The 22,962-nt window shown below is 40.5% G+C and overlaps 1 protein-coding gene across 9 annotated transcripts in view; it reads left to right on the forward strand.

Annotated features, from left to right (window-relative positions):
- The first annotated feature begins 1,709 nt into the window (after window positions 1–1,709).
- Window positions 1,710–22,962, forward strand: part of MGAT4A (alpha-1,3-mannosyl-glycoprotein 4-beta-N-acetylglucosaminyltransferase A) — an 87,134-nt gene continuing 65,881 nt past the window's right edge. For 6 of the 9 annotated variants that reach the window (XM_074354459.1, XM_074354461.1, XM_074354462.1 and 3 more), the window contains exons 1-2: window positions 1,720–1,854; window positions 6,224–6,552. In XM_074354459.1, the coding sequence (XP_074210560.1) occupies window positions 6,459–6,552 (94 nt within the window). In that variant the 5' untranslated portion in view covers window positions 1,720–1,854; window positions 6,224–6,458. Of the gene's footprint in view, window positions 1,855–1,909; window positions 2,156–2,219; window positions 2,540–6,223; window positions 6,553–22,962 lie in introns of those variants that run through there. The other 3 variants (XM_074354456.1, XM_074354457.1, XM_074354458.1) reach the window with 3 other exon arrangements.

Raw genomic sequence — 22,962 nt, forward strand, 5'->3', positions numbered from 1 at the left:
TCTGGGGGCTAAATGTGATGGGTTTGTGACAAGTTTAACTGTATCAGCAGATTTCTTCCCAAACCTGCCCTTCTACTGCCAGATGGAGTAGCAAAAAACTATCCAAAAGGCCCCCAAAGAAAGGAAGTTGTGTTTCTCCTCCTTTTTTGTCTTCTGCTGTGAGTTTCACCACGTATCCCCATGGGGTGGGGGTTCTGCCCTCTTCCTGAATAAGCCCATTGAGCCTGCAGTTGAAGCTTGTTCTTTAAGACTTTCCTTTCTCTCTGACCTATGCCTCTGCTTATAGATTGCTTGTGAATGCCTTCATTTCCTTCCCTCACTGAGACAAAAATGGAAAAAGTGGAGGGAAACCCATCTTCTTAGTATTCACCTACTCAACAAGGTTTTGTCAATTGCTAAAGGCGTGAGCAGAGAGGTAGTGTGGTGGGCTGTCGGGGCCCTGGTGTAGCGCCCTGGAATCAGAGACCTGGGTATGAATTCTGGTTCTATTGCTTACTAGCTGCTCAAAAGACTAATTCCATCTGCACAGTTAATCTCTCAGGTCCTCCGTTTCTTCCTCTGTAGAATTGGGGCAGCAGCTGCCTGTGCTATCTCCTCTTCTGGCCTATCTGGTGCTGGTGGCTTGGTGGCGCTCTTCACCTGCAAGGAGACTGCCTGTCTTTTATTTAGAGCATTGCACGACAAGGCCTAGGGTTTTCCATTCCCAAGAGATATTTTAGGCACGGTGTATCAAACAATGTATCAAAGTTGTATCCGAGAATGTTTTCAGCCTTTATTGCTTACATCTGGTCTTGAAATTGTTGCCAGCTTGCTACTAGGAAATGTCTCTTTGTCACAGAATACAGGAAATCTGGTTCTCAAGCCAGTTTACTAACCCAGATCATGGTACAAATGGATTCTAAGAAAAACTGGGGCGGACCACTCAAGCTTTCTATAGATGATTAGCTATCTGGTTCCGAAGTTAACCTCCTTTATGAAATGGTGATAGATTAGGAGATGGGGCTCAAGAGAAAGGAGCAGTGCACCGTGGTGTAGCGGAAAAATCAGAGGCTTTAGCACCCAAACGACCTGCATTTAAATCCTAGTTACGCGAGTCTTTCCGTCTGAGTCCCGGTGGGGGTCCTCAAGGGTAAACTGGGGATAACGAGGCCTGTGGCTGGGGATGCCGCGAGGGCCAGAGGCAGTGAGATGCCTGGACCTGCGGGGCCTTGTTGGATTAGGGCGGGGGCTGCCCCGGGGATTTGTCACCGGGAATGCAGCCTACCAGGACGGCAGGGAACGGGACTCGGAGCTGGGGGAAGGCGTTGCTGCCGGGGCACCCGGGTGGTCGAGTCGCGCGCCAGGCGGAGGCCCGGGGCTCCCCGGGGCCTTTTGTCGGCAGTCTGAGCGGCCTCCGCGCGCACGCCGGGGAGGATTAAAGCCAGATGTGGCGGCCGGGCGACGCCAAGCGCTCAGAGCCCGGGACCGGAGACCCAGACGCCGCCCCCGACCCCGCCGTGACAGTAAATGAAGCGGGGAGATGTCTCGAGAAGGATACAGGCTGCGAGGCGGCGCCCCTAAGTGACAGCCGGCCTGGCCACGGGCTGGCGGCTCGGCCGCGCGGGGGCGCCCGGTGGACCGCGCGCTGCACCGGCGGCCAATGGCCGGCGGGGTCGCGGGCGGGGCCGGGTGCCGGGCGGCGGCGCTCCAGCGGCGGGGCGGAGCCGCGGCGGGGAGGCGGGGCGCCCAGCAGCGGCGGCGGCGGCGGCGGCGGCCACAGCAGCCTCGGCGGCGGCCGCGGCAGGACTGGCAGCGCCGGCGCCGGTGAGGGGCTCGCGGCGGCGGCTGTGGCGGCGGCGCGCGGGCGGCCTCAAGGTGGGGTCGCAGGGCGACTGCGCGGAGGGCGCGGGATGGAGAGGCGGCGTCAGCTGCCCGGCTCTGCGGCGCCGGGTCGCGGGAGATCCACCTGCTGGTAGCGGAGCTGCCCGAGCCGCGGCCCGGCTGGTAGCTCGCTCGCCTCCGGCTGCTGCGGGGTTGGCTCCGGGCACGGGCGGGCTGGGCCTCGGGGAGGGGCGGAGCGCGGGCCGGGCCGCCCTGGGCGAGTCGTCAGCTCCGCTCCGCCGCCGCCGCAGCCCCTCGGTGCCGCGCGCTCTCCCGGTGGCCTGCCCGGCGCCTGGTGCGTTCTCTGCACTCCTGGCGCGTTGGGGCTCGTCGACTTTGGGGCAAAGTGGAAGAAAGTGTGGGTTTGGGGGATGCAGAGGGGGAAGGAGAGTTGCCCGGGGGACCCGCTGCCCCAGGGCGCACGGCGGCTCCGGAGTCAGCGGCTTCCGGGGGCCGCGGGACAGGTGGGCCGGAGGCGAGGGGTTCGCGGTGCAAGAGCAGGGCTGCTCCGGCCGGGCGGAGAGGCGGCCACCGTCGTAGCGAATTTTCCTACCAAGTCGAGACCTGCGTGTCCGCTGTGCAAGCGCACCCCCATCCCCAGGCCTCGGTTCCCCCTTAATGAGGAAGCTGCAAGTGCGACCCTCCGGTTGGGTCTGGGTGCTTCCACTGAGCGAACCAGGTGACATCGCGAAGGCGTGTTTTATGAGCTGGCAGTCATACCACTCACGCGCCCGCTTTTTATTTCTCGCAGCGTGTGTTTCTCTGGAGCCCGTTGATTGCTTAGAATCCGAAATGGGAAACGGTGGCAGGCGCGATCTGTGTTTGCAGCGCTTCCCATGTGTTTTGCTGTTGTGCTTTTGCTGTCGGAGGGCTTTTGATAAAAGATAGTGACAAAGTCATTCGTTTGAATTTAGAACCTAAATTTACACGTGAATAATATGCATCTGGTGGTTTATGTTTCTTTAAAAACGATAGTTTCATTAATAGGTTCTCCTAACAAAGGTTTACTTAGCCCAAAGGACGAAAACGTGGAGGACGAGGAAATTATGTAAGCTGTATTAAAGAAAAATATTAATCCTTTTGTAAATGTAAAACAAATGAGTTTTAACGTAATCGCGGTGTATAAAGTTGTATGGCTTACATCATGGGTTTCATGTCCGTGCCTTGGCTTGTCTGGGCACCTCTGTCCTGTCTGTGGAGTGGTAATTAAACAATATGTCAAGTGTTCAGCAGGGCGTTCTCAGCCACAGAACGTATTGAATGTTTCAGGAACCACTTTAAAATAAAGCAAAGGTTATGTCTCTGATAATAAAATGTAGAACTGTAGCCCTTAAAGGACTGCTAATGAAACAGGTTTTTCAGTCTGAGATTGAGAGTTGAAAATTCCATTCGTCTTTGTCAGGATGGAGAAGATGACCAGTATCTTTAGCCACTACCTTTTTTGTTGTTAAGGATTCAAATGTGTTAAGTGATCATCTCAGAGAGTGTTAAGGTGTTAGATTGAAATTTTCACAGAGGTGGAGACTGAGAAAAATATGGGTCACTTCTCCTCTTGCTGTAGGTAGTCATTCAGTCCAGAGGGCTCTTGGCTCTCCAGCCTGTGAACTACCTCTCCTGGCTTGAGAGCCTAGGGATCATTGGTTTTGTTCTTGTCTGGAGGCTTCACTTGTGCTGTGAAGTTAAACTTCATTAGTGTGGAAACCCTAATTAAAAATGTATGACTACATTCTTACTGAGTTAAAATTCTCTCATATTTCTCTTGCCGAATTTCAGGTCTTATTTGTTGGTAGAATTCATTGTAAGTGTCTTCTTCAAACCAGAGAGTAATGACTTCCTGGATCCAATAGTTAATATTCCTTATGTTTTTCACATGTTATCAAGCTATAGTCTACTTTGATTATAGAGTTCATTCATTTTTATTGTCTCTCTACTCATTTATGCTGAATTTTATCTTTTATCTTACGGGCTTGAATTTTATCTTTTATCTTACGGGCTTTATTTGTATTTGAAGTATGTTTTAAAATATTGTTTTTTTAATGATTCTCTGCTTCTCCGCTCCCCCCTAATTATTAGTTGAACAATTTCTCTAATAACCTGTATATTTTTAGATCTTTTAGCAGGACAGACTCCTGCTTGAAGTAAGGTAGGGCTAATGATATAGCAACAGAAAGCTATATGCATTTTAATATGATGCCACAATAAGATTAAAATTCCAAGTTACATAATTCACTGAGTTACCCCTTCTATTCTTATAATCAGGATTAATCACTGAGTCCTTACTGATATAAGATATTAGGCACTTTATGTAATTGAGTTGAAATTATAGGATTTCACCAAGACTGCGGATATGGGCATGTTAGAAGGTATCTAACTTTGGTTTTAGAAAACAATCATAAGTTGAACGTGAGAATATCTTTTCTGGGGAAGGGAGGGGAGGTAAATAGTTTTATTTATGTTTTTTTTTTTTTTAAATGGAGGTACCAGGGATTGAACCCAGGACCTTGTGCATACTAAGCACACTCTCTACCACTGAGCTATACCCTCCCCGAGAATATCTTTGGAGTTCTTGTTTTCAGGGAGTAAGGGAAAGCAAGTGAAAGAATTTAGTGCTTCTAGGATATACTACAGTTGGAACCACTGGCCATGGAGGGTTAACAGACATGGGTATGAGTCGGGGAAGAGGGGGGCCTAGGTAAGGTACAGGAAGTGAGAGATTTCCTGTGAATTTGGTAGTTTATTACATGATAGATACATGTTTGTTGTAGAGTATAATTTTTTTTTTTTAATTCACACCTAAACTGTTGGTTGGGTAAGGTTACCACCCTGGGAATATTTCCGCAGTGTAACCTGAGAATTGAATATCCCTGGCCCTTCTCTTCCCAGGGCCATGGTGCAGGTGGCCCCGCTTGAGAGGCAAAGAGTGGGAGATGAGAGCTTGGACTTTAGAGTGATTCAAATTAGGTTTCTGTCTCTGGGTTCATTTCCTCATGTGTAAAATAGAGTTGACAATGCCTGCCCCATTGGATTTTGTGAGGATTTAGAACATGTAATGGAACCTAGGAAACATTCCATGAGTTGTAGTGTCTGTCAATATTATTATATGATATATATTAGATATGTATGTTAATACTGTGCCCTAGTGATTTTCTTCACTAGTGGAAACACATTCAGTTTTACAAACTAGCTGAGATGGTAGTTTCTGAATTGCCTACAAATGGCTGCTTTAATCAGGCACACTCTTCTCCAGAGGGAATTGTCCCTTGGGCCTCCTAGGCCTTTTTGGAGCTGCTTTAACTCACCCCACTAGAGTGTCACTTAGTGTATTGCCAAATGCATCTTGTGGTCCCCTTGAGGCCACGAGGATTCATTGCACATCTTGGAGAGCCTGACATGCCCCAAGGGGGTGAGACTGGCTCTGCACAGAGCAGCCTGAACCAGTGGCTGGCTGCAGGTTATTTTGTTTGTTTGTTTGTTTGGTTTTATTTTCTAATACAGTTAACATTTATCGAGAACCTGTTATGTGGTAGGCAGTTGTGCTTAAGTACTTTGAAAGACTTGATTTTATTCCTTCTTCTGAGCAGCTTTGCTAGGTGGGTGGTGATCTCCAGATTTCCTGAGTTAAACCAATGCTAAGTGATCAGTCCTGGGTCAGATAGTATCCTGGTGTGGATTGCTGCATTTTCAAAATACCTGAATGATTCCAGTTTACCCCCTGGGAGTAGGTTAATCATTGGGAAAAGTGCATTTATTTTATGATGATGATAAATAGCAGTGCTAAGTGTAATCTTTTTATTCTTTATGAGGTTAGGAGGAGCCAGGGCAGGTAGTTTTCCCCGTTTATGGGTGCAGCCACAAGGCTGAACTACGTGATGTTCCTGAGGTCATGTAAGGAATGGTGGAGCTGAATCCAGAACCCAGGGCTTTTGACCTTTGTACGTTGTCAGTTATCAGTTTTCTTAAAAACTCTTAAACCAGTAACTATTCTTGTGCAATCAGAGGACTGAGGAGAATGGAGATGGTATTACCCAGGAACCATTGTGCAATGGTTTAGAGTTCTCAGCTTGGAATCTATGGCTTCCTATTGAATGAGCCCCACCACTTCCTGTTTACTTAAGTAACCATGTTTTCATTTCCACAGACAAAGCAAAACCACTGAGGAGGGAGTATAGTTGGAAGCTTTTTCCCTGGAAGAGAAGAACCATGTCGTTCTAGTATATTAAATGAGTCATTTGGATGTGGGGATAATCTTGAGGGACACAGTTTAGCTCAGCCAAAAGTCTGTTTATAACAGTGATTAATAAATGAAGAAATGGGTATTTTGCAGCATTGAGAAAGTCTTTCTTTCTCCTTTTCCCCTGAATAGGAAGAAAGGAGCCTGAGACAGCCACCTATGAAGACTGAGCAGACAACCCCGAATGGTCATTGTGGATGGTGCAGGCTGCCAGACTTGTTCAGCCGAGCATCTGAAATGAACCTCTGCTATTGATTGTTTTCCTTGGCCCAGAGCCAGGGGGACTGGATTCAGTTGACTTCAGGATAAAAAGAAACAGTCTTGGTTATCATCATAAACTTATGAACCATTGTGATGGTGAAATGAGATGAGGCTCCGAAATGGAACTGTAGCCACTGCTTTAGCATTTATCACTTCATTCCTTACTTTATCCTGGTATACTACATGGCAAAATGGAAAAGGTAAGGAAAACATCAAGAAAAATATGCATAGAATGTAGTAGGTTTTTTGCTTTGTCAATGGTGCATAAAAGCTTAAGTTAAATGCCCCTACAAGCCTGCATGTTGCATGCTATCTGCTGGCTGCCTGCCAGTTTCTTTCTGACACAAAAATGAAACAGTATTCTTGGACAGAGGAGACAGAATTTCTAATTTGAATGGGGATTGTTTTGTTTTTGAGTTCTTGTAATTGCACTTGAAGAAACGTGCCCATCAATGGTTAATATTATAAATGACAGCCAAGCGGAATAATAAAGACTTTTGTTTTGGCATTTTATTTTTTATTATTAAACATCATAAATGTTTAATCAGCTTCCTTGTACTGGATGTTGTATAAAACGCTGAAAAGGACACAATCAGTGCCTTCATGAAATTTACATGCTGATTATACTGATGATTGGATGCTCTGTAGCTAATGATTTAAACCACGTGTATTGAAAGGTTGCTCTTTAGGCAAAAGTATTTGAGGTGGGTGAGGAGGAATTCTGATTTGAAAAAAATGTTTAATTGAAATTGATTTTGTTTAGACTATTGAACTGTGTTTTTAAGGAAGGTTATCTGTTTAGTGATTGGAACTATATTCAGGGATAATGCATTTCTTTGCTTTTTTAAAAGAAAATATTTGCAGCAAATTCCTATCCCCACTTTTTTTTTTATTGAGTTATAGTTAATTTACAATGTTGTGCCAATTTCTGGTGTACAGCACAACTCTTCAGTCAGACATTAATATACATATATTCATTTTCATATCCTTTTTCACCATGAGCTACAAGATATTGAATGTATTTCCCTGTGCTATACAGTATAAACTTGTTTATCTATGTTATATATACCAGTCAGTATCTGCAAATCTCGAATTCCCAGTTTATCCCTTCCCACCCCTCTCCCCACTGGCAACCACAAGTCTGTATTCTATGTCTGTGAATCTGTTTCTGTTTTATATATAAGTTCATTTGTCTTTTTTTTCCCAAGATTCCACATATGAGTGATATCATATGGTATTTTTCTTTCTCTTTCTGGCTTACTTCACTTAGAATGACATTCTCTAGGGACATCCATGTTGCTGCAAATGGCATTATGCTATCATTTTTATGGCTGAGTAGTATTCCATGGAATAAATATACCACAACTTCTTTATCCAGTCATCTGTTGATGGACATTTAGGTTGTTTCCGTGTCTTGGTTATTGCAAATAGTGCTGCAATGAACATTATGGTGCTGGTGTCTTTTTGAAGTAGGGTTCCTTCTGGGTGTATGCCCAGGAGTGGGATTGCTGGGTCATATGGTAAGTTTGTTTTTAGTCTTTTGAGGAATCTCCATACTGTTTTCCATAATGGCCGCACCAAACTGCATTCCCACCAGGAGTGTAGGAGGGTTCCCTTTTCTCTACACCTCTCGAGCACTTATCATTTGTGAACTTTTGAATGATGGCCATTCCGACTGGTGTGAGGTGACACCTCACTGTAGTTTTGATTTGCATTTCTCTGATAATTAGTGATACTGAGCATTTTTTCATGTGCCTATTGGTCATTCGTATGTCTTCCTTGGAGAATTGCTTGTTTAGATCTTCTGCCCATTTTTGGATTGGGTTGTTTGTTTTTTTCTTATTAAGTCATATGAGCTGCTTATCTATTCTGGAAATCAAGCCCTTGCCAGTTTCATCTTTTGCAAATATTTTCTCTCATTCCGTAGGTTGTCATTTAGTTTTGCTTATGGTTTTCTTTCTTAACCTCTTTTCCTTGTATTAACCTAAGGAATATTGATAGCACAAAGAATGGAGGTGTGTCTTTAGTTTTTTAGAGTCAAGGTGGGGTAATTGTCACCTGGTTATTTGAAGGTATTGTAGCTGGCATTATTTTGTTGATGTGTATGAGGATAACTGAAAAGATGTATTCAAGACATGATTTTTCTCTGGTGTGTGTACAGATATGTATACATAGATATGCATGTACCTGTGAGTGTATGTATATCTGTTTAATACATGAAATAAGCTGATATAGGTAGAAAAACATGCTCTGTGCTTTAAACAAATATAGTATTCTTTTTCTTTTTTTCTCTGAGTTGGGCTCTAATTTTGAAAGGAACTCTGGGGGGGCGGGGATGAAAAACTTGCTAGAGACCTTCCTTCCTTGCAGACAAATATATACATTTTAGAGTACATTTTTAGTTGTACCAAAAGGAGATGACTTATTTAGGAAGAACTTTGAGTAGTTAGTCAAGCTATTGCTTGCCCCTATCATGAACAAACCAGATGACTGGCCTTAAAGGTCTACTTAGGAACTAAGGGAATTCACCTTAAGAAAAGTATATGGATTTGTTTCTTATCAGGAAACTTATCTGTTAGGAGCGTTGCAGCAACAGAGTAACTTTACCCTTTTCACTGTGTCTTATTTAAGGGATTAAAAGTTTTGGAATCTCCTTTCCATTAATTTTGTTATGTAAAGACATTATAAGCATTATTTGTGTGTGTGTGTGTGTTAAGCTGTCTTTAGAATCAAAATTAATTTCAAAAAATATTCTTTCCCCATGTGGTATTAGGTACACACACAAAACATCTCTTCTCTTTGATGATCAGTCTTTGAACATTTCTGTAATCCTTCTGTGTAGGCTCTGCTGCTCTGTTTTTCTACTTAGTGTTTTGTCCAGACTTTTTCAGGTTATCAGCAGAGGTCTCCTGTTGTGCTTATGTAAAATCCCCTGTGCTTTAATGGCATCATTTATGTAACCAGTCTAACTGCTGAGCGTTTGGATTCTTTCTAGATCATTCTGGCAGTCAGACAGCCTGAGTTTTCTAGAGCTGGCCTCATTTCAGATGTTTAATTCTTGTTTACTCATAAACCATGAGCTCTGCTTTTTATATTGAAAGCATAGTTTCCATAATCACTGATGTTACTGGACTAATAGGTTTTATTTTTCATTCATTCATTGGTCCGTCTCACGTACCTATCTTGTGCCTAGCACTGTATTACATGCTATGAATATGAAAAGGAATAAGAAACGTCACACCTTTGGGAAGCTGAAGGACCAGTAGCGGAGGATGCATGTAAACAGATGTGATACCATCAGACAGATTGAGGTAGAAGCAAAAACAGAGTGCTGGGATGTGCTGTTGTAAGCATATTGCATGCTGTACATTGTCTCATTTAATCCTCCTAACAACCCTGGGAAATATTATTACTCACTTTCTGTAGATGAGGAAACCAAAGCAGAGTGTTTGAGAAACTTGTCAATGTCGTACATTAGGTGGGAGAGTGAAGTTTGAACTCAGTCAGGCTGATTCCAGAGATTACACTCTTTAGTTATTGGTCTACTGCCCAGAAGAGCAGAGACGGAGCTGCTAATTCTCAAGTCACTTCACAGAGGAGAACGGTAAATGCGAAGGTAGTGCCAGGCAGAGTAGGGGACAGTGGGCATGTCAGGTGGAGGGAGCTGTGTATGCATCTGTGAAGTTCTGAAAGGGTGTAGAGTATTTGTGCTTTGGAATTATGAGATGCTCGTTGTGATTGGCACAAAGAATTCCTAGACTGTCCCAGGGTTTAGCTGGTAATCCCAGTGCAGTTCCTATCATATCTGTCCTAGGTCTTCATTTACCACTTGGAAGGATACATGAGTTGGTCCTTGGGATTGGCATACGTTGGGGAGGATGTCAGGAACTCAGCCAGGAAAGCTGGAGTAGTTGTCAGGCTAGGGTACCTGTTTCTGCAGGATATACAGGATTCTTACATTAAAATGAGGCAGAATTCCAATTATGTGGAATGTGCATGTTGGGGAAATTGTAAGTAGGTTTAAATCTGGCACAAGAGTGATTACATGTCTTACTGGTGGTGGTGGAGGGGGTGTGGTTCTCCTATCAAACCTCCTATTTTGGTCAGGCACAGCCCAGAAACTGGGCAAGACGACGCAAGCAATCTTACATCCCTGTGCCTAGGGACGTGTAACATTCATGTACATGTTTCTATGTAGACATTTATTTCCATTTCTCTTGGATATTTTTCTACGAGTAGAATTGCTGGGTCGTGTGGTAACTCTATGTTTAATCATTTGAGGAGCTGCCAGACTGTTTTCCAAAGTAGCTGGAAACGTATGCATTTCCTCTGACAAGGTGTGAGGGTTACCATTTCTTCACATTCTTGATGACACCTGTTATCTGGCTTTTTGAGTCTACTCATCCTAGTGTAGATCATTATAGTTTTGATATGTAATTCTAATAATGTCGAGCATCTTTTTATGTACTTATTAGCTATTTGTGTATCTTCTTCAGAAACGTATCTATTCACATCCTTTGCCTATTTAAAAAATGAGTTTTTAAAAAATTATTAAGTTGTAAGAGTTCTTTATATATTCTAAGGCAAAAATATAGTACACCTAAATATGTAAAGCAAACATTAACAGATATAAAGGGAGAAATTGACAGTAATACATTGATAGTAGGATTTTTAACACACTGATTATATCAATGGATAGATCATTCTGACAGAAAATCAATAATATTGGCATTAAATGGCACAGTAAACCAGATGGACTTAATATATATAGGGCTTTCAACCCCTAAAATGCAGAATACATGTTCTTTTTAAGTGTACATGTAATGTTCTCCAGGGTAAGCCACATGCTAGGCCACAAAACAAGTCTCAATAAAGTTAGGAAGATTGAAGTCATATTAAGCACCTTTTCTTACCACTGTAATGTGAGACTAGAAATCAACTACAAGAAAAAAACTGGAAAAAAACACTAATATGTGGAGTTTAAACAACATGCTACTACATAATCAATGAGTCATTGAAGAAATCAAAGAGGAAAAAAAATATGCCTTGAGACAAATGAAAATGGAAACACACCATTCCAAGATTTATGGGACACAGCAGAGGCAGTTCTAAAAAAGGAGTGTATAGCAATATAGGCCTATGTTGGGAAACAAGAAAAACCTCACATAAACAATCTAACCTTACACCTAAAGGAACTAGAAAAAGAGGAACAAACAAAGCCCAAAGTTAGTAGAAGGAAGGAAATAATAAATATCAGAGTGGAAATAAGTGAAATAGAGACTAAAAAAGCAATAGAAAAGATCAATGAAGCTAATAGCTGGTCTTTTGAAAAGATAAAATTGGTAAGCCTCTAGCCAGACCCATCAAGAATAAAAGAGAAGGGGCCCAAATAAATGAAATCAAAATGAAAGAGAAGTTACAACTGATGCCACAGAAATACAAAATATTCTAAGAAATTGCTATGAAAACTTACATGCTAACAAGCTGGAAAACCTTGAAAATAATGGATAAATTCCTAGAAACATACAATCTTCCAAGACTGAGTCAGGAAGAAATAGAAAATCTGAGCAGACCAATTATCAATAATGAAATTGAATAAGTAATTTAAAAAACTCGCAATGAACAGAAGTCAAGACCAGATAGCTTCACAGGTGAATTCTGTCCAACTTTTAAAGAAGACTTACCTAGCCTTCTCAAAGTATTCCAAAAAATTGAAGAGGGGGAACATTTCCAAACTCATTCTACAAGGCCATCATTACCCTGATACCAAAACTGGGTAAAGGTGTCACAAAAAAAGAAAATTACAGGGCAATATTCTGATGAACATAGATGCACACTCAACAAAATATTAGCAAATCACATTCAATAATACATTAAAAGTGTCATACACCATGATCAAGTGGGATTTATCCCAGGGATGCAAGGATGGTTTAATATTCACAAATCAATCAACGTGATACACCACATTAGAAAAATGAAGGATAAAAATCATGATTGTCTCAATAGATACAGAAAAAGGTTTTGAAAAAATTCAACATCCATTTATGATAAAAACTTTAAACAAAGTGGGCACAGAGAGAACATATCTCAATATAATAAAGGCCATATATGGCATACTCACAGCTAACATCATATTCAGCAATGATACAAGCTGCAAATTATAAAATAAGGTAACATACAGCATAAGGAATATAGTCAATAATACTGTAATAATTTTGTATGATGAAGTGTCATGGACTTGTCATGGTGATCATTTCATAATGTATTTGCTTCTCAGATTACTACATTGTACATCTGAAACTAACGTAATATTGTTCATGAACTATACTTCAATATAAGAAAAAGGAAAAAAGAATAGTTCTTTATATATTCTAGACACAAATTCCTTATGAGACATATGATTTGCAAATATTTTCTCCCATTCTGTGAGTTGTCTTTTCATATTCTTATGGTGTTCTATGAAGCACAAACATTTTTAAATTTGATGAAATTACAGTCTTTTACATTTAAGTAATTTTTAAGTACATGCCCTTTTTCAGGTTAGGGAAGTTCCCTGCTATTCTAGTTTGCTGAGTGTCTTTATCATAAAAGTGTTAGATTTTGTCAAATATTCTCCCCAATTTTTTTCCTATTATTGTTTTCTAATTCTATTCCATTGTGATTAGAAGACATACTTTGTATCATTTCTGTCCTTTTAAATTTATTTTTATTTGTTTTATGACCCAGCATGTGGCCCATCCTATACAGTACACTTGAGAAGAAGGGGCATTTGGTTATTATTGGATGGAGTGTCCTGTAGATGTCTGTTAGGTCCAGCTGCTTTATATTGCTATTGAGGTCTCCTTTTTCCATGTTGACCTTCTGTCTAGTCTGTCTACTGTTCAAGATGGAGTATTTGAGTCTCCAATTAATATTGTAGAGTTGTCTGTTTCTCCTTTCATTTCTGTCAATTTTTGCTTTATGTGTTCTGGTGTTCTGTTATTGGGTGCATATATGTTTATAATTGTTAAAATTTCCCTCTTTACCTCTAGTAGCATTTTTTGTTTTAGGATCTATTTTGTGTGATATTAGTATAGCTGCTCCAGCTTTGCTGTGGTTTCTACTTGTATGGTGTGTTTTATTCCATTCTGTTTCTTCAGTCTATTCATGTCTTTAAATCTACAGTGTGTCTCTGGTAAATAACATATAGTTGGATCATGCTTTTTTTAAATCCAGTGTAATAGTGTTTACCTTTTAATTGGACTGTTTATGTATCTGCACTTAATATTATTGGTATACTTGATTTACATCTGCCATCTTACATTTTGTTTTTCCTGTGTCTTGTCACTTTTGTACCTATATTCCCTGTTTACTTTTTTGTGCATTGATTGAATATTTGTTAATGTAGCATTTTAATTTCATTAATGACTTTTTTTTTTTTACTATTTTTTGAGTATTTTTAGTGGTTGTTACAGTGTTTACCATAAACATTTCAGCTTATGAGAATCAGCTCCTGATTTATACTTGCTTAATTCCAGTAATGTTTAGAAGCGTTACTCCTCTGTAGCTCTATTCCCTTTCCCCCAGTTTTGTGGCATTATTGTTATACATATTACATCTTTTAATTGTAAACCCAACAATATATTATTGTAATTATTACTTTACCATGTTGTTATTTCCTTAGGACATTACAGCTTTATTCCAACCTACTTTTTTGTGCAGTTATTGGCAAATGTATTACATTTCCATGTGTGATAGACTCAACAATACATTATACATATTATTTTATAAAATTACTTTTTAACGAGTTGAAAGGAGAAAAACTGCATTAATAGTGTCTATTATAATTACATAATTACTGATGCTGTTTGTGTGGATTTGAATCACTACCTAGCATCATTTGCTTTCAGCGTGATGAACTTCTTTAAGTATTTTTCGTAAGACAGGTCTGCTAGCATTAAATTTCATCAGTTTTTGGATTGTGTGTATTTTACCAACATTTTTGTAAAACAGCTCTCCTGAATGTACAATTCCAGGCTGACAGGGGTTTTTGTTTGTTTGTTTTTAGCACTCTGTGTTATCCCACTGCCTCTGGCCTCTGCATTATTTCTGCTGAGAAGTCAGCTATTAACCTTATTGGGGTTCCCCTTATAAGTGGTGCATCAGTTTTCTCTTGATGATTTCAAGATTTTCTTGTGTTTGACTTTCATCATTTTTACTATGACATGTCTGTTTGTGGGTCTTGCTTCCAAGATGCATAGGTTATTGCTTTTCAGTAGCTTTGAGAAGTATTGTTATTATTTCTTTGAGTATTTTTTTTTTCATCTTTCTCCCCCCTCTTTCTGGTATTCCCATTACAGATAGGATGATGTGATTAATGGTATCCAAAATTTCTCTTAGGCTTTTTCATTTTTTTCATTCTTTTTCTTCAGCTTACATAATCTCTACTGATCTGTCTTCAGAAGTTTTCTCATTCTTTTCTTTCACCTGTTCAAACCTGTTGAGGCACACCCCCACCCCCCAACCCCAGTAAATTTATTTCTGTTACTGTCCTTTTCAATTCCAGAGTTTCCATTTGGTTCTTTCTTAAAATTTCTGTTTCTCAATATTCTTTATTTGATGCAACATTGTCATATCTTCCTTTATATCTTTAGTGAACCTTTTCTTTATTTCTTTTTATAATGGCTGCTTTGAAATATTTACCTGTTAAATCCTACATCCAGTTGTGCTCACAGGCAGTTTCTGCTGCCTGCTTTTTTCCCTGGTGTATGGGTCCTACTTTCCTACATCTTTGCACATCTTATAGGTTTTTTTTTTTTTGAAATGGAATGGACATTTTAGGTAATATATTTTAGCAACGCCGGGTACTGCCCTTTCCCCACCCTGAGCTTGTTTGTTTGGTTAGTGACTGGCTGGATTATTTTAGTGACGTCTGTCTTCTCACCTCCTGAAGGTTAAGTCTCTGTTGTTGCTCCTGGGTCTGGGGCGCAGTTTTGGGTATGCCCACAGTCATCCTGGGATTTGGTTACTACAGCTGGGTTCTCTTCCACTCTTCTGGTGGCCACTACACTAATTGCTGGCTGATTGTCCTCCTGTTTATAACAATGCACTGGAGCATGAATTCTGCTACCAACTCATCTAATCAAATTGTTAATTCCCTTAAAGAAATGGTTTCTGAGTTCAGTGTTTGAGATTTGTTCTGACCCCAGGAAGGCTGCCCTAGCTGTCACTTTTCTTGGTTGTCACTTTTCTTGGTTGTCTCTTGCAAACTAGCCACAAACTCCTGCAATCTAGGCGGCCTCTGCATTAGATCCATGATTCTCCCAGTTCCCTCCACCACAACCTCCACTGGTTTTCAGAGGGCTTTTAGTTTAAACTCTTCCGTGCTCTCTTGCAAGCGAAGCTGGTTCCCTTGGGAAGAGATTAGGAGCTACCTGTTTTGTAGCCGCTTGTCCCCCAGGCAAAATTTCTGAGCCAGGGCTCTAGAGTGGGGGTGGGGACAATGACAGGCTTCTGGTGGTACCCCCACTGCGGGAGCCCAGCCCTGGGTGAGGGGAGGGGGCCAGTAGCCTTTGTTTCTCTTGGTTCTGCCTCCCCTGGCCTGGAACCATCGCCTTGCTGGCTGGAGGAAGGGCTGCTGGGGCCCCAGGGTTCTCAGTACCCCATACACAGGGTAGAATCTTGGTGCCTGAAAAGATCCGATGTCATTTCCTGTTTGGTATAAAAATAGACACTAAATAAAACATGATTTGAAACTGTAGTTCTTATTGTAAATAAAAACAGTGAATCAAAGCTTGTAGTTTTTTTAGTTTTTCTTTATGGAATAAGCAATACTCCTTTCAAACAGAATATAAAGAAAATTAATAGTAAATCTAGAATTTAGAGGATACTGTCATGGCTCTGACTCACCAAAATTGTGTTGAGTGGCTTGCATGTATCAGGCACTGTTAGAGATTTGGGTTATACTAGTGAACGTATCAAAGAAAGATTCCTTCTCTGATGAGGAAGAGGAAGGGGAGAGACAGCTAAAACACAATAAATAAATAAATTAAACAGCAAACTAAAGAATAATAAGGGTGTATTATAAACTTTTTCATTTGAAATAATTTTAGGTATACAACAAATTTGCAAAGCAGTACATGGAGTTCACTTATGTCCCCTGAGGTGAACAGCTTACATAACCACAGAGTACAATTTTCTAAGCCAGAAAATTAACTTCGATGCAAGACTATTAGCTAATCTATAAACCTTCCTTGAATTTCACCAGTTTTTCCATTAATGTCCTCCTTCTGTTCTGGGATCTAGTCCAGGAGCCCACTTAGTTGTCATTTTCCTAGCTTCCTCCATTATGGGAAATTTCTTTAATCTTTATGTTTTATGACCTCAGCACCTGTGAAGTTATTTGGTCATTTATTTTGTAGAACGCCCCTTAATTTGAGTTTGCCTGATGATTCCTCATGATTAGGCTGCCATAATGCATTTTGGGCAAGAATACCACAGAAATGACGTTGTGTTCTTCTGAGCGCCTGTATCAAGAGGTGCGGTGATGTTGCTACGTGTGCCTTATCACTGGTGTATCATCTCTGATCACTTGGTTAAAGTGTTGTCTACCAGGCCTTCCCCTCTGTAAAGTTACTGTTTTTTCCTTTGTAATTAATAAGTATTTATAGAGGCATCTTTAAAACTAAGCAGATACCTCGTGTCTCATTATACTTTTGCTCGCAGATTTTAACGTGCATTGATGATTTTTGCCTGCAACAGTTCTGACTGTGGTGTTTGCCAAATATGATTTCCTGTTTCCCTCGTTTCTTCTGCATTTATTAACTGGAACTCTGCTGAAAGGAAGAGATGTCTCCTCTCTCTCATTTATTTCTCATTTCTTTGTATGAGACTGTGAGCTCATGGGTATTCATTTTGTTCTATGGCTTATAATCCTTCACCGTCATTAATTGCTTTGTTGTTTAAATTGTCCCAGAGGCGCCCAATGGGGACTCCTTCCAGTTGGCTTCTGAGCCTTTAATATGCCCTGTCTTTTTCTTTTTTCCAAATTTGTTGAGGTGTGAAATTCACAGAATATAAAATTAACCGTATTAAAGTGAACAATTTAGTAGCATTTAGTACATTCGTAATGTGCAACCACCACCTTTATATAGTCTCCATTTTTTAGTGATTTTTTTTTTATTTCCTGGTGCCATAAGATGCTCCAGGTTCATCTTGTGTTTCCTCTCCCTGAGCCCTGGGGGTCATCATTTCCTCAAGGAGCCTCTCGTTCCTTTGAAGAATGGAGTCTTGATGCCCTTGGTCCTTTGTGGTACCACCACTTCTTGTCCCTCTCAGGGGACAGTGCAAGGAACTTAGATGTGTATGTACGTACATCTGTGTCTATTTCTGTATCCATCTGTATCCTTTAAAAAAACCACCATGAATTCATACTGATGCTCTGACTTCAATCCTATAGTGTTCATTCTAGTCTTCATATGTTTCCTTGTTTGTAACCCCTGTCTCCGTAAAAAAGATGGCTGTTAGTACCCCACTATAGTAATTATTTGCTCATCCTCAGTATATATGTACAGTAGTTTCAGAATTGCTAACCCATACCCCAGTGAAGAGGAAACCGGTTGGGTGTGACATTTGTACACTGTTCTTTGTGTTTACACTCACAGCTCCGCAGTCAAATGCTGTTTTATAAAGTTCCTTCACTTATTCCTTGTCTTAGTCACTTCCTCTTCAGGGTAGTTATTCTGTTTATTTATAACACTTGTGGGTCCATTAGTTACTGTTACTATTCTATTTTGGGTCCCCCCATATCCTGTGTAGTGACAGTCATTTGTGTTCTGGATACATGGAACATTACTTTGGCTCTGAGACTCACCAGTAAAAAAAAAAAAAAAAAAAAGTGTCCTGAGAGAAATATTCTCAGTCCTTCTCCACTTCCATGCCTTTCTCCATCGTCAGAAGTTGCCATCCATCACTTACAGGTATTCAGTCTCATTATTTTCAGTTTTTTCCTTCCTATAGTTCTTGTTGCACAGATTGAGCAAATACACAAGCATTTCTTCATACCCTTTCCTTTCTTATGTGAAGGGGAGCCCGTGATAGGTACTGTTTTATACGCTGCTTTTTCCACTTAGCAGTGTATCCTGGAAATCACTCCCTGTGACTTCATAGAAATCTTCCTCATTCTTTCTTTTATTTTGTTTTTTAGGGTTTTTTTTTTGGGGGGGGTATAATTAGGTTTTTCTTTTTTTAAAGAGAAGATACTGGGGATTGAATCCAGGACCTTGTGTATGCTGAGCATGCCCTCTACCACTTGAGCTATACCCTCCCCTCCATTCTTTTTTTTTTTTAAACAGCTTCATAATACTCCATTGTGTGGATGAACCATAATTTGTCTAACCACGCTCCTCTCTAAGGACACTTTGGTTTTTATGCATATCCCACTTACTCAGTATTTTTTTAGCACATATTTTCTGCCAGCCATTGTGCAGGGCCTTGAGTAATGGAAATCTAATTTACAGGACTTTTGTTTGCTTGTTTGTTTAATTTTAGCCTTAACTTTTCATCCAAACTGTGGGAAATCAAGATCTTAATTTTTTTGGTGGAAAACTGTAGTGCCATTTAGGTTATAAACATGAAAGTCTGGGGGGATAGAATTGATTTGATTAACATTTAGATTTAAGTGACATATTCAGGAAAAATGGATTCTCTCTTTTGCTAAAGTATATTTTGTTGCCTGTCAGACTTAGTATTTCATTTTCAAAACCTAATTAGCAGCTCTATTCTATATCTTTTCAACAGGACCCTAGAAGGTAACGTGGAGCAAATTGCAATCATTGTTCATTTTTTAAAGTTGATTTTTTCCAATTTAAAAAATAGTAAATACTCACATGCTGGGCAATTTACTTTCTCCACAATTGAGATGATGAGAAATAATTTTCTAGCCAAGAGGATGGGGAGTTGGCCTGTGTGTTGCATCTTCGTTTCAGCAGGTTTCCATGTCTGTTGTCTTCAGAGCAATTTCTTTTTTTTAAGCAAATGTTTTAAAGTATAACGTACATATCAAAGCGCACAATTGTAAGTGTGTTCTCTGTGAACTGTCACCAGGTGGGCACACGTGTAACAAACTCTGGAAGGTGAACAGTTCCACACTACCTGTCTTTTGTGTACGTTGATCTTTAGGCATTTTACCTAGAGGTTACTGGATCAACAACTTCTTTTTAAAAAGGAGTCTTTCTCATGGTACTTCTCTGAAGGAACCAGATCCTGGATTTCTTCTATGTTAAAGTTGCATTTAACCTTCCTACCTGTCTTTCCCCAGCATTGTACTGAAAGCTGAGTGTTTGCCCGTCTTGTACTAAGTGATGGGAAGGCAAGGATGATTAAGACACAAAACCTGCCCTTGGAAAGGAGGTTACTTTCAGGGGCAAGACCGGTAATTGGAATAAGCGTTACTGTTCATGCTTTCGAGCAGGTGTGGACACAGTGCTCTGATAGCATGGAAGTAAAAATAGTTCCTTCTGATAAGGGGGGTTCTGTAAAAGCTTCTTACAGGGAGTGATGTTTGAGTGTGTCTGAAAGATAAATAGGCATTTGATGGGAGGAGAAATGTATTCCCTGCAGTAACGGAGAGGGAGGGTATTGCGTGGAACCAACGTGTGTGCTAGTGGCAGACTTGAGTGAAAGCAGCGTTTGACCTAATGGTCCAGGGGCATAAAGGACGGAAGGGAGTGGGAAGAGACTGAGAGAGTGGGAGAGTCCAGGGACTGGAAGCTTCTGTTAGATCAGAAGCAGGCACCGTAAGAGCAGGTACGATGTCAGCAAAGTGGTGAGAGATCTGAAGGGCTAGGGAGGAGTCCATGATCTTTTATTATTAGTTTCTTTATTACTTGATTCTAAGTTTTACTTCCAATAAAAATACCATCTCCTTAAACTTGGGTATGTTTGGGGGCTAGGTGATGGCAAGGTCCTAATACATGTGCCTGCACACTTCTTTTTTCTCATAATTGTGCTTAAAATTAAAAGTACATCCAATTCTTTTGAACTTCAAACACCTCAATCAGTAGACAAACCAGTACTACTGTTGTAAAACTTACTACCATATTTATATTTAAATTCTTCTAGATTGTCAGTACCATGGGCTTTGTTTCTTCATTTCTGAACCTTTATAACATTACAGTCATTCTTATTTTTAGACCTTCCTGAGGTTCTAGAAGTCCTACCAGACTGGAAAAAAAAGGTGAATGTCTACTGAGATGACTCAGGCCAAACACGATCAGGGTTATTAACTGGGAGGGTTTTGAGTGGGACTGGCGAACCTGGTTGCCTCTCCCAAAATGATTGAAATCTGGGCTACTTGTGATCTAGTTGGGTAATTTTTTGCAATTAAACTGAATTGTTAGGTTAATAAGGCTTTTTAATCTCACTTTGTTCATATGGATTTTAGCTTTTTCTGCGCTAGTACGTTCCCTCTGGAAGAAGATTCTTAATTGTCCTCTTGTCATTACCCTGACCTGGTAGAGAGTTTGCAGTCTTACACACACCTGATTAGAATCTTCCTTTCAGAAGGCCACCTAGAGTTTTCTTCCTCTGAGATGAGGAATCTAGTCTAGGGGTGTGATCGTTATAGTTCAGATCGTTGATTTTTTTTGCCAATTTCTTTGTGGGATTATTGTTCTGATCGTTTTCTCCCCTGTTCTTGTTACACTTCTTACTTGGTTTGAAAACTCTAGGGCTTGCACAGAACCCCCTCCTCCCATTTCTTGGTGTACTCAGATAGATATAAATTTACATCTTTTCTTTTACAAGGAGACCTGCTTGTTGAGGAAACAAACACTCAATTATATTGACTTTATCTAAGTCTTCTACTTATTTAAATTAACAACAAATTAATCATATTCTATTTACCTCGTTTATTGCATTTCAACCTTTTTTTTAAACAGTCTTCTCTTTTTTCAAAATAAATGTATATCCACTTAATATTTTTTTTTCCAGATGTCCACATTGTCACAGCTTGTCTACTGGAGGCCCTTTTAAAAAGGCTGTTGTCTTTCTCTCTTTAGGACTCTCCCTGACATCTTTGAAAGGCATCCTTGCTTTCTTATCCTATTTCCACGCTTGCAGACACTAATTTTTTTCTCCCTATCAGAAGATGTGGAATTAGTTATGCCTTAAGGGTCCCAGTTACCTGCAGTAGTAATTGTATTAAACACCAAACTTTGGGTGCCCAAGAGCCTTGTGATGGACAGAAGAGTTGCTGCTGTTCTTGGGAGATGGTCACTGTTTGGTTTTCTCCAGTTGAACCTCTCCTGTGCTGTACCCGCCTTTCCTTTCTGCCTGAGGTTTCACTGATCACTAAGACTGTGTTCTGAGTTGGTGAACCCCAGCTCTCCGGAGAGGCATTCCAATAGGACTGGAGTTTTGTAGGGAAACTGGGCAGCCTGGGACTTGTTACTTAAAGGAGAATGTGAAAAGTTGTGTGGGACAGGAAAAGTTTGCCTACTGGTTTATCTCTTGCTTCACACGGTGGCTAACGGCCAAGTTGTTGCTTGAATTTACCTCTTTGTTAGTCCTGGCAAGCTTCAGTGCAGAGAGACTTCTGTTGGCACCTTGATTGCTATTTCAAAGTACTGAAAAAAAACTTTTTTTTTTAATTTCTTCACAAATCCTGTGTATGAGTTATGGAAAAAGGAGGTAAATGTTGCAGGAAATATAATATCCCTAAACTGGATGCCTGGTAGCTAGCAGTCATGATGGAGTTTTCCCTGGTATGTGTTGTTCTTACATTAAGTCAGTGGAGGTTAAGTTCAAAAACTTAAAATATGTTGTAAGGTTTCTTTTTTATTGCCTCTCCTAACTTGAGTTTATCTCAAGTTATCTCTCTTGTAACTCCGCAGCATTCCTCCCAACCTTTTATCCATTTCTGTTTTTCCCCATTTTACTTTCGATCACCGGTAAGGTTCTATTTGTTTGCAGAGAAATCATAAGACTGATGAGACCTCTGTTATTGCTGCCATTTCAGGAGAAATAAGCTTATAGTTTCAAAACTGAAAATAAGCATACGGTTGGTACTTGATAAAGAATACCAGGTGTGGACCATCTTTGCATCCATGGTCTCATTTAGTCCTCATCGCAGCTCTAGGGAATCAGGTGAGAATTAAACCCCTGTTTGACATGAAGACGCTTGGGCAGTTAGTAAATTACTTAATCCCACTCTTACATGACTGGGGAGCCGTACAGTCCGAGAGCTGAGCCCAGGTATGTCTGATGTTGTACAACCTGAAGCAGATCTTAGAGACAGACTGCCCTCTGCCTCCCTAGAGGAGCTTCTGGAATTCTTATTTTATTGATCTCCTAATATGGCTTCTTCATCTTCTTTTTCTAAAACAGTATGTTCTTTGACAGTATTGAATCATGTTCTAGCCCTGTTCATTTATGTTTCTTTTTTTTTCTTTTTTGAAGTATGAGATTTCAATTTTTAAGAAATCTCGGGAAAAGAATCCAGTTTAATTTGATTGTTTTTAGGTTAAAAAGTGAGTTCACCCTGCCTCTAGTTAAAGGATACTCAGCCATGCGAATGATCTGTTGTGTATGCGAGCAAAGTTCCCTTTAAATTGAAGTGTCTGTGTTACTCG

The sequence above is a fragment of the Camelus bactrianus genome, chromosome 28, assembly GCF_048773025.1.
Source record: "Camelus bactrianus isolate YW-2024 breed Bactrian camel chromosome 28, ASM4877302v1, whole genome shotgun sequence".
NCBI classification, from domain to species: Eukaryota; Metazoa; Chordata; class Mammalia; order Artiodactyla; family Camelidae; genus Camelus; species Camelus bactrianus.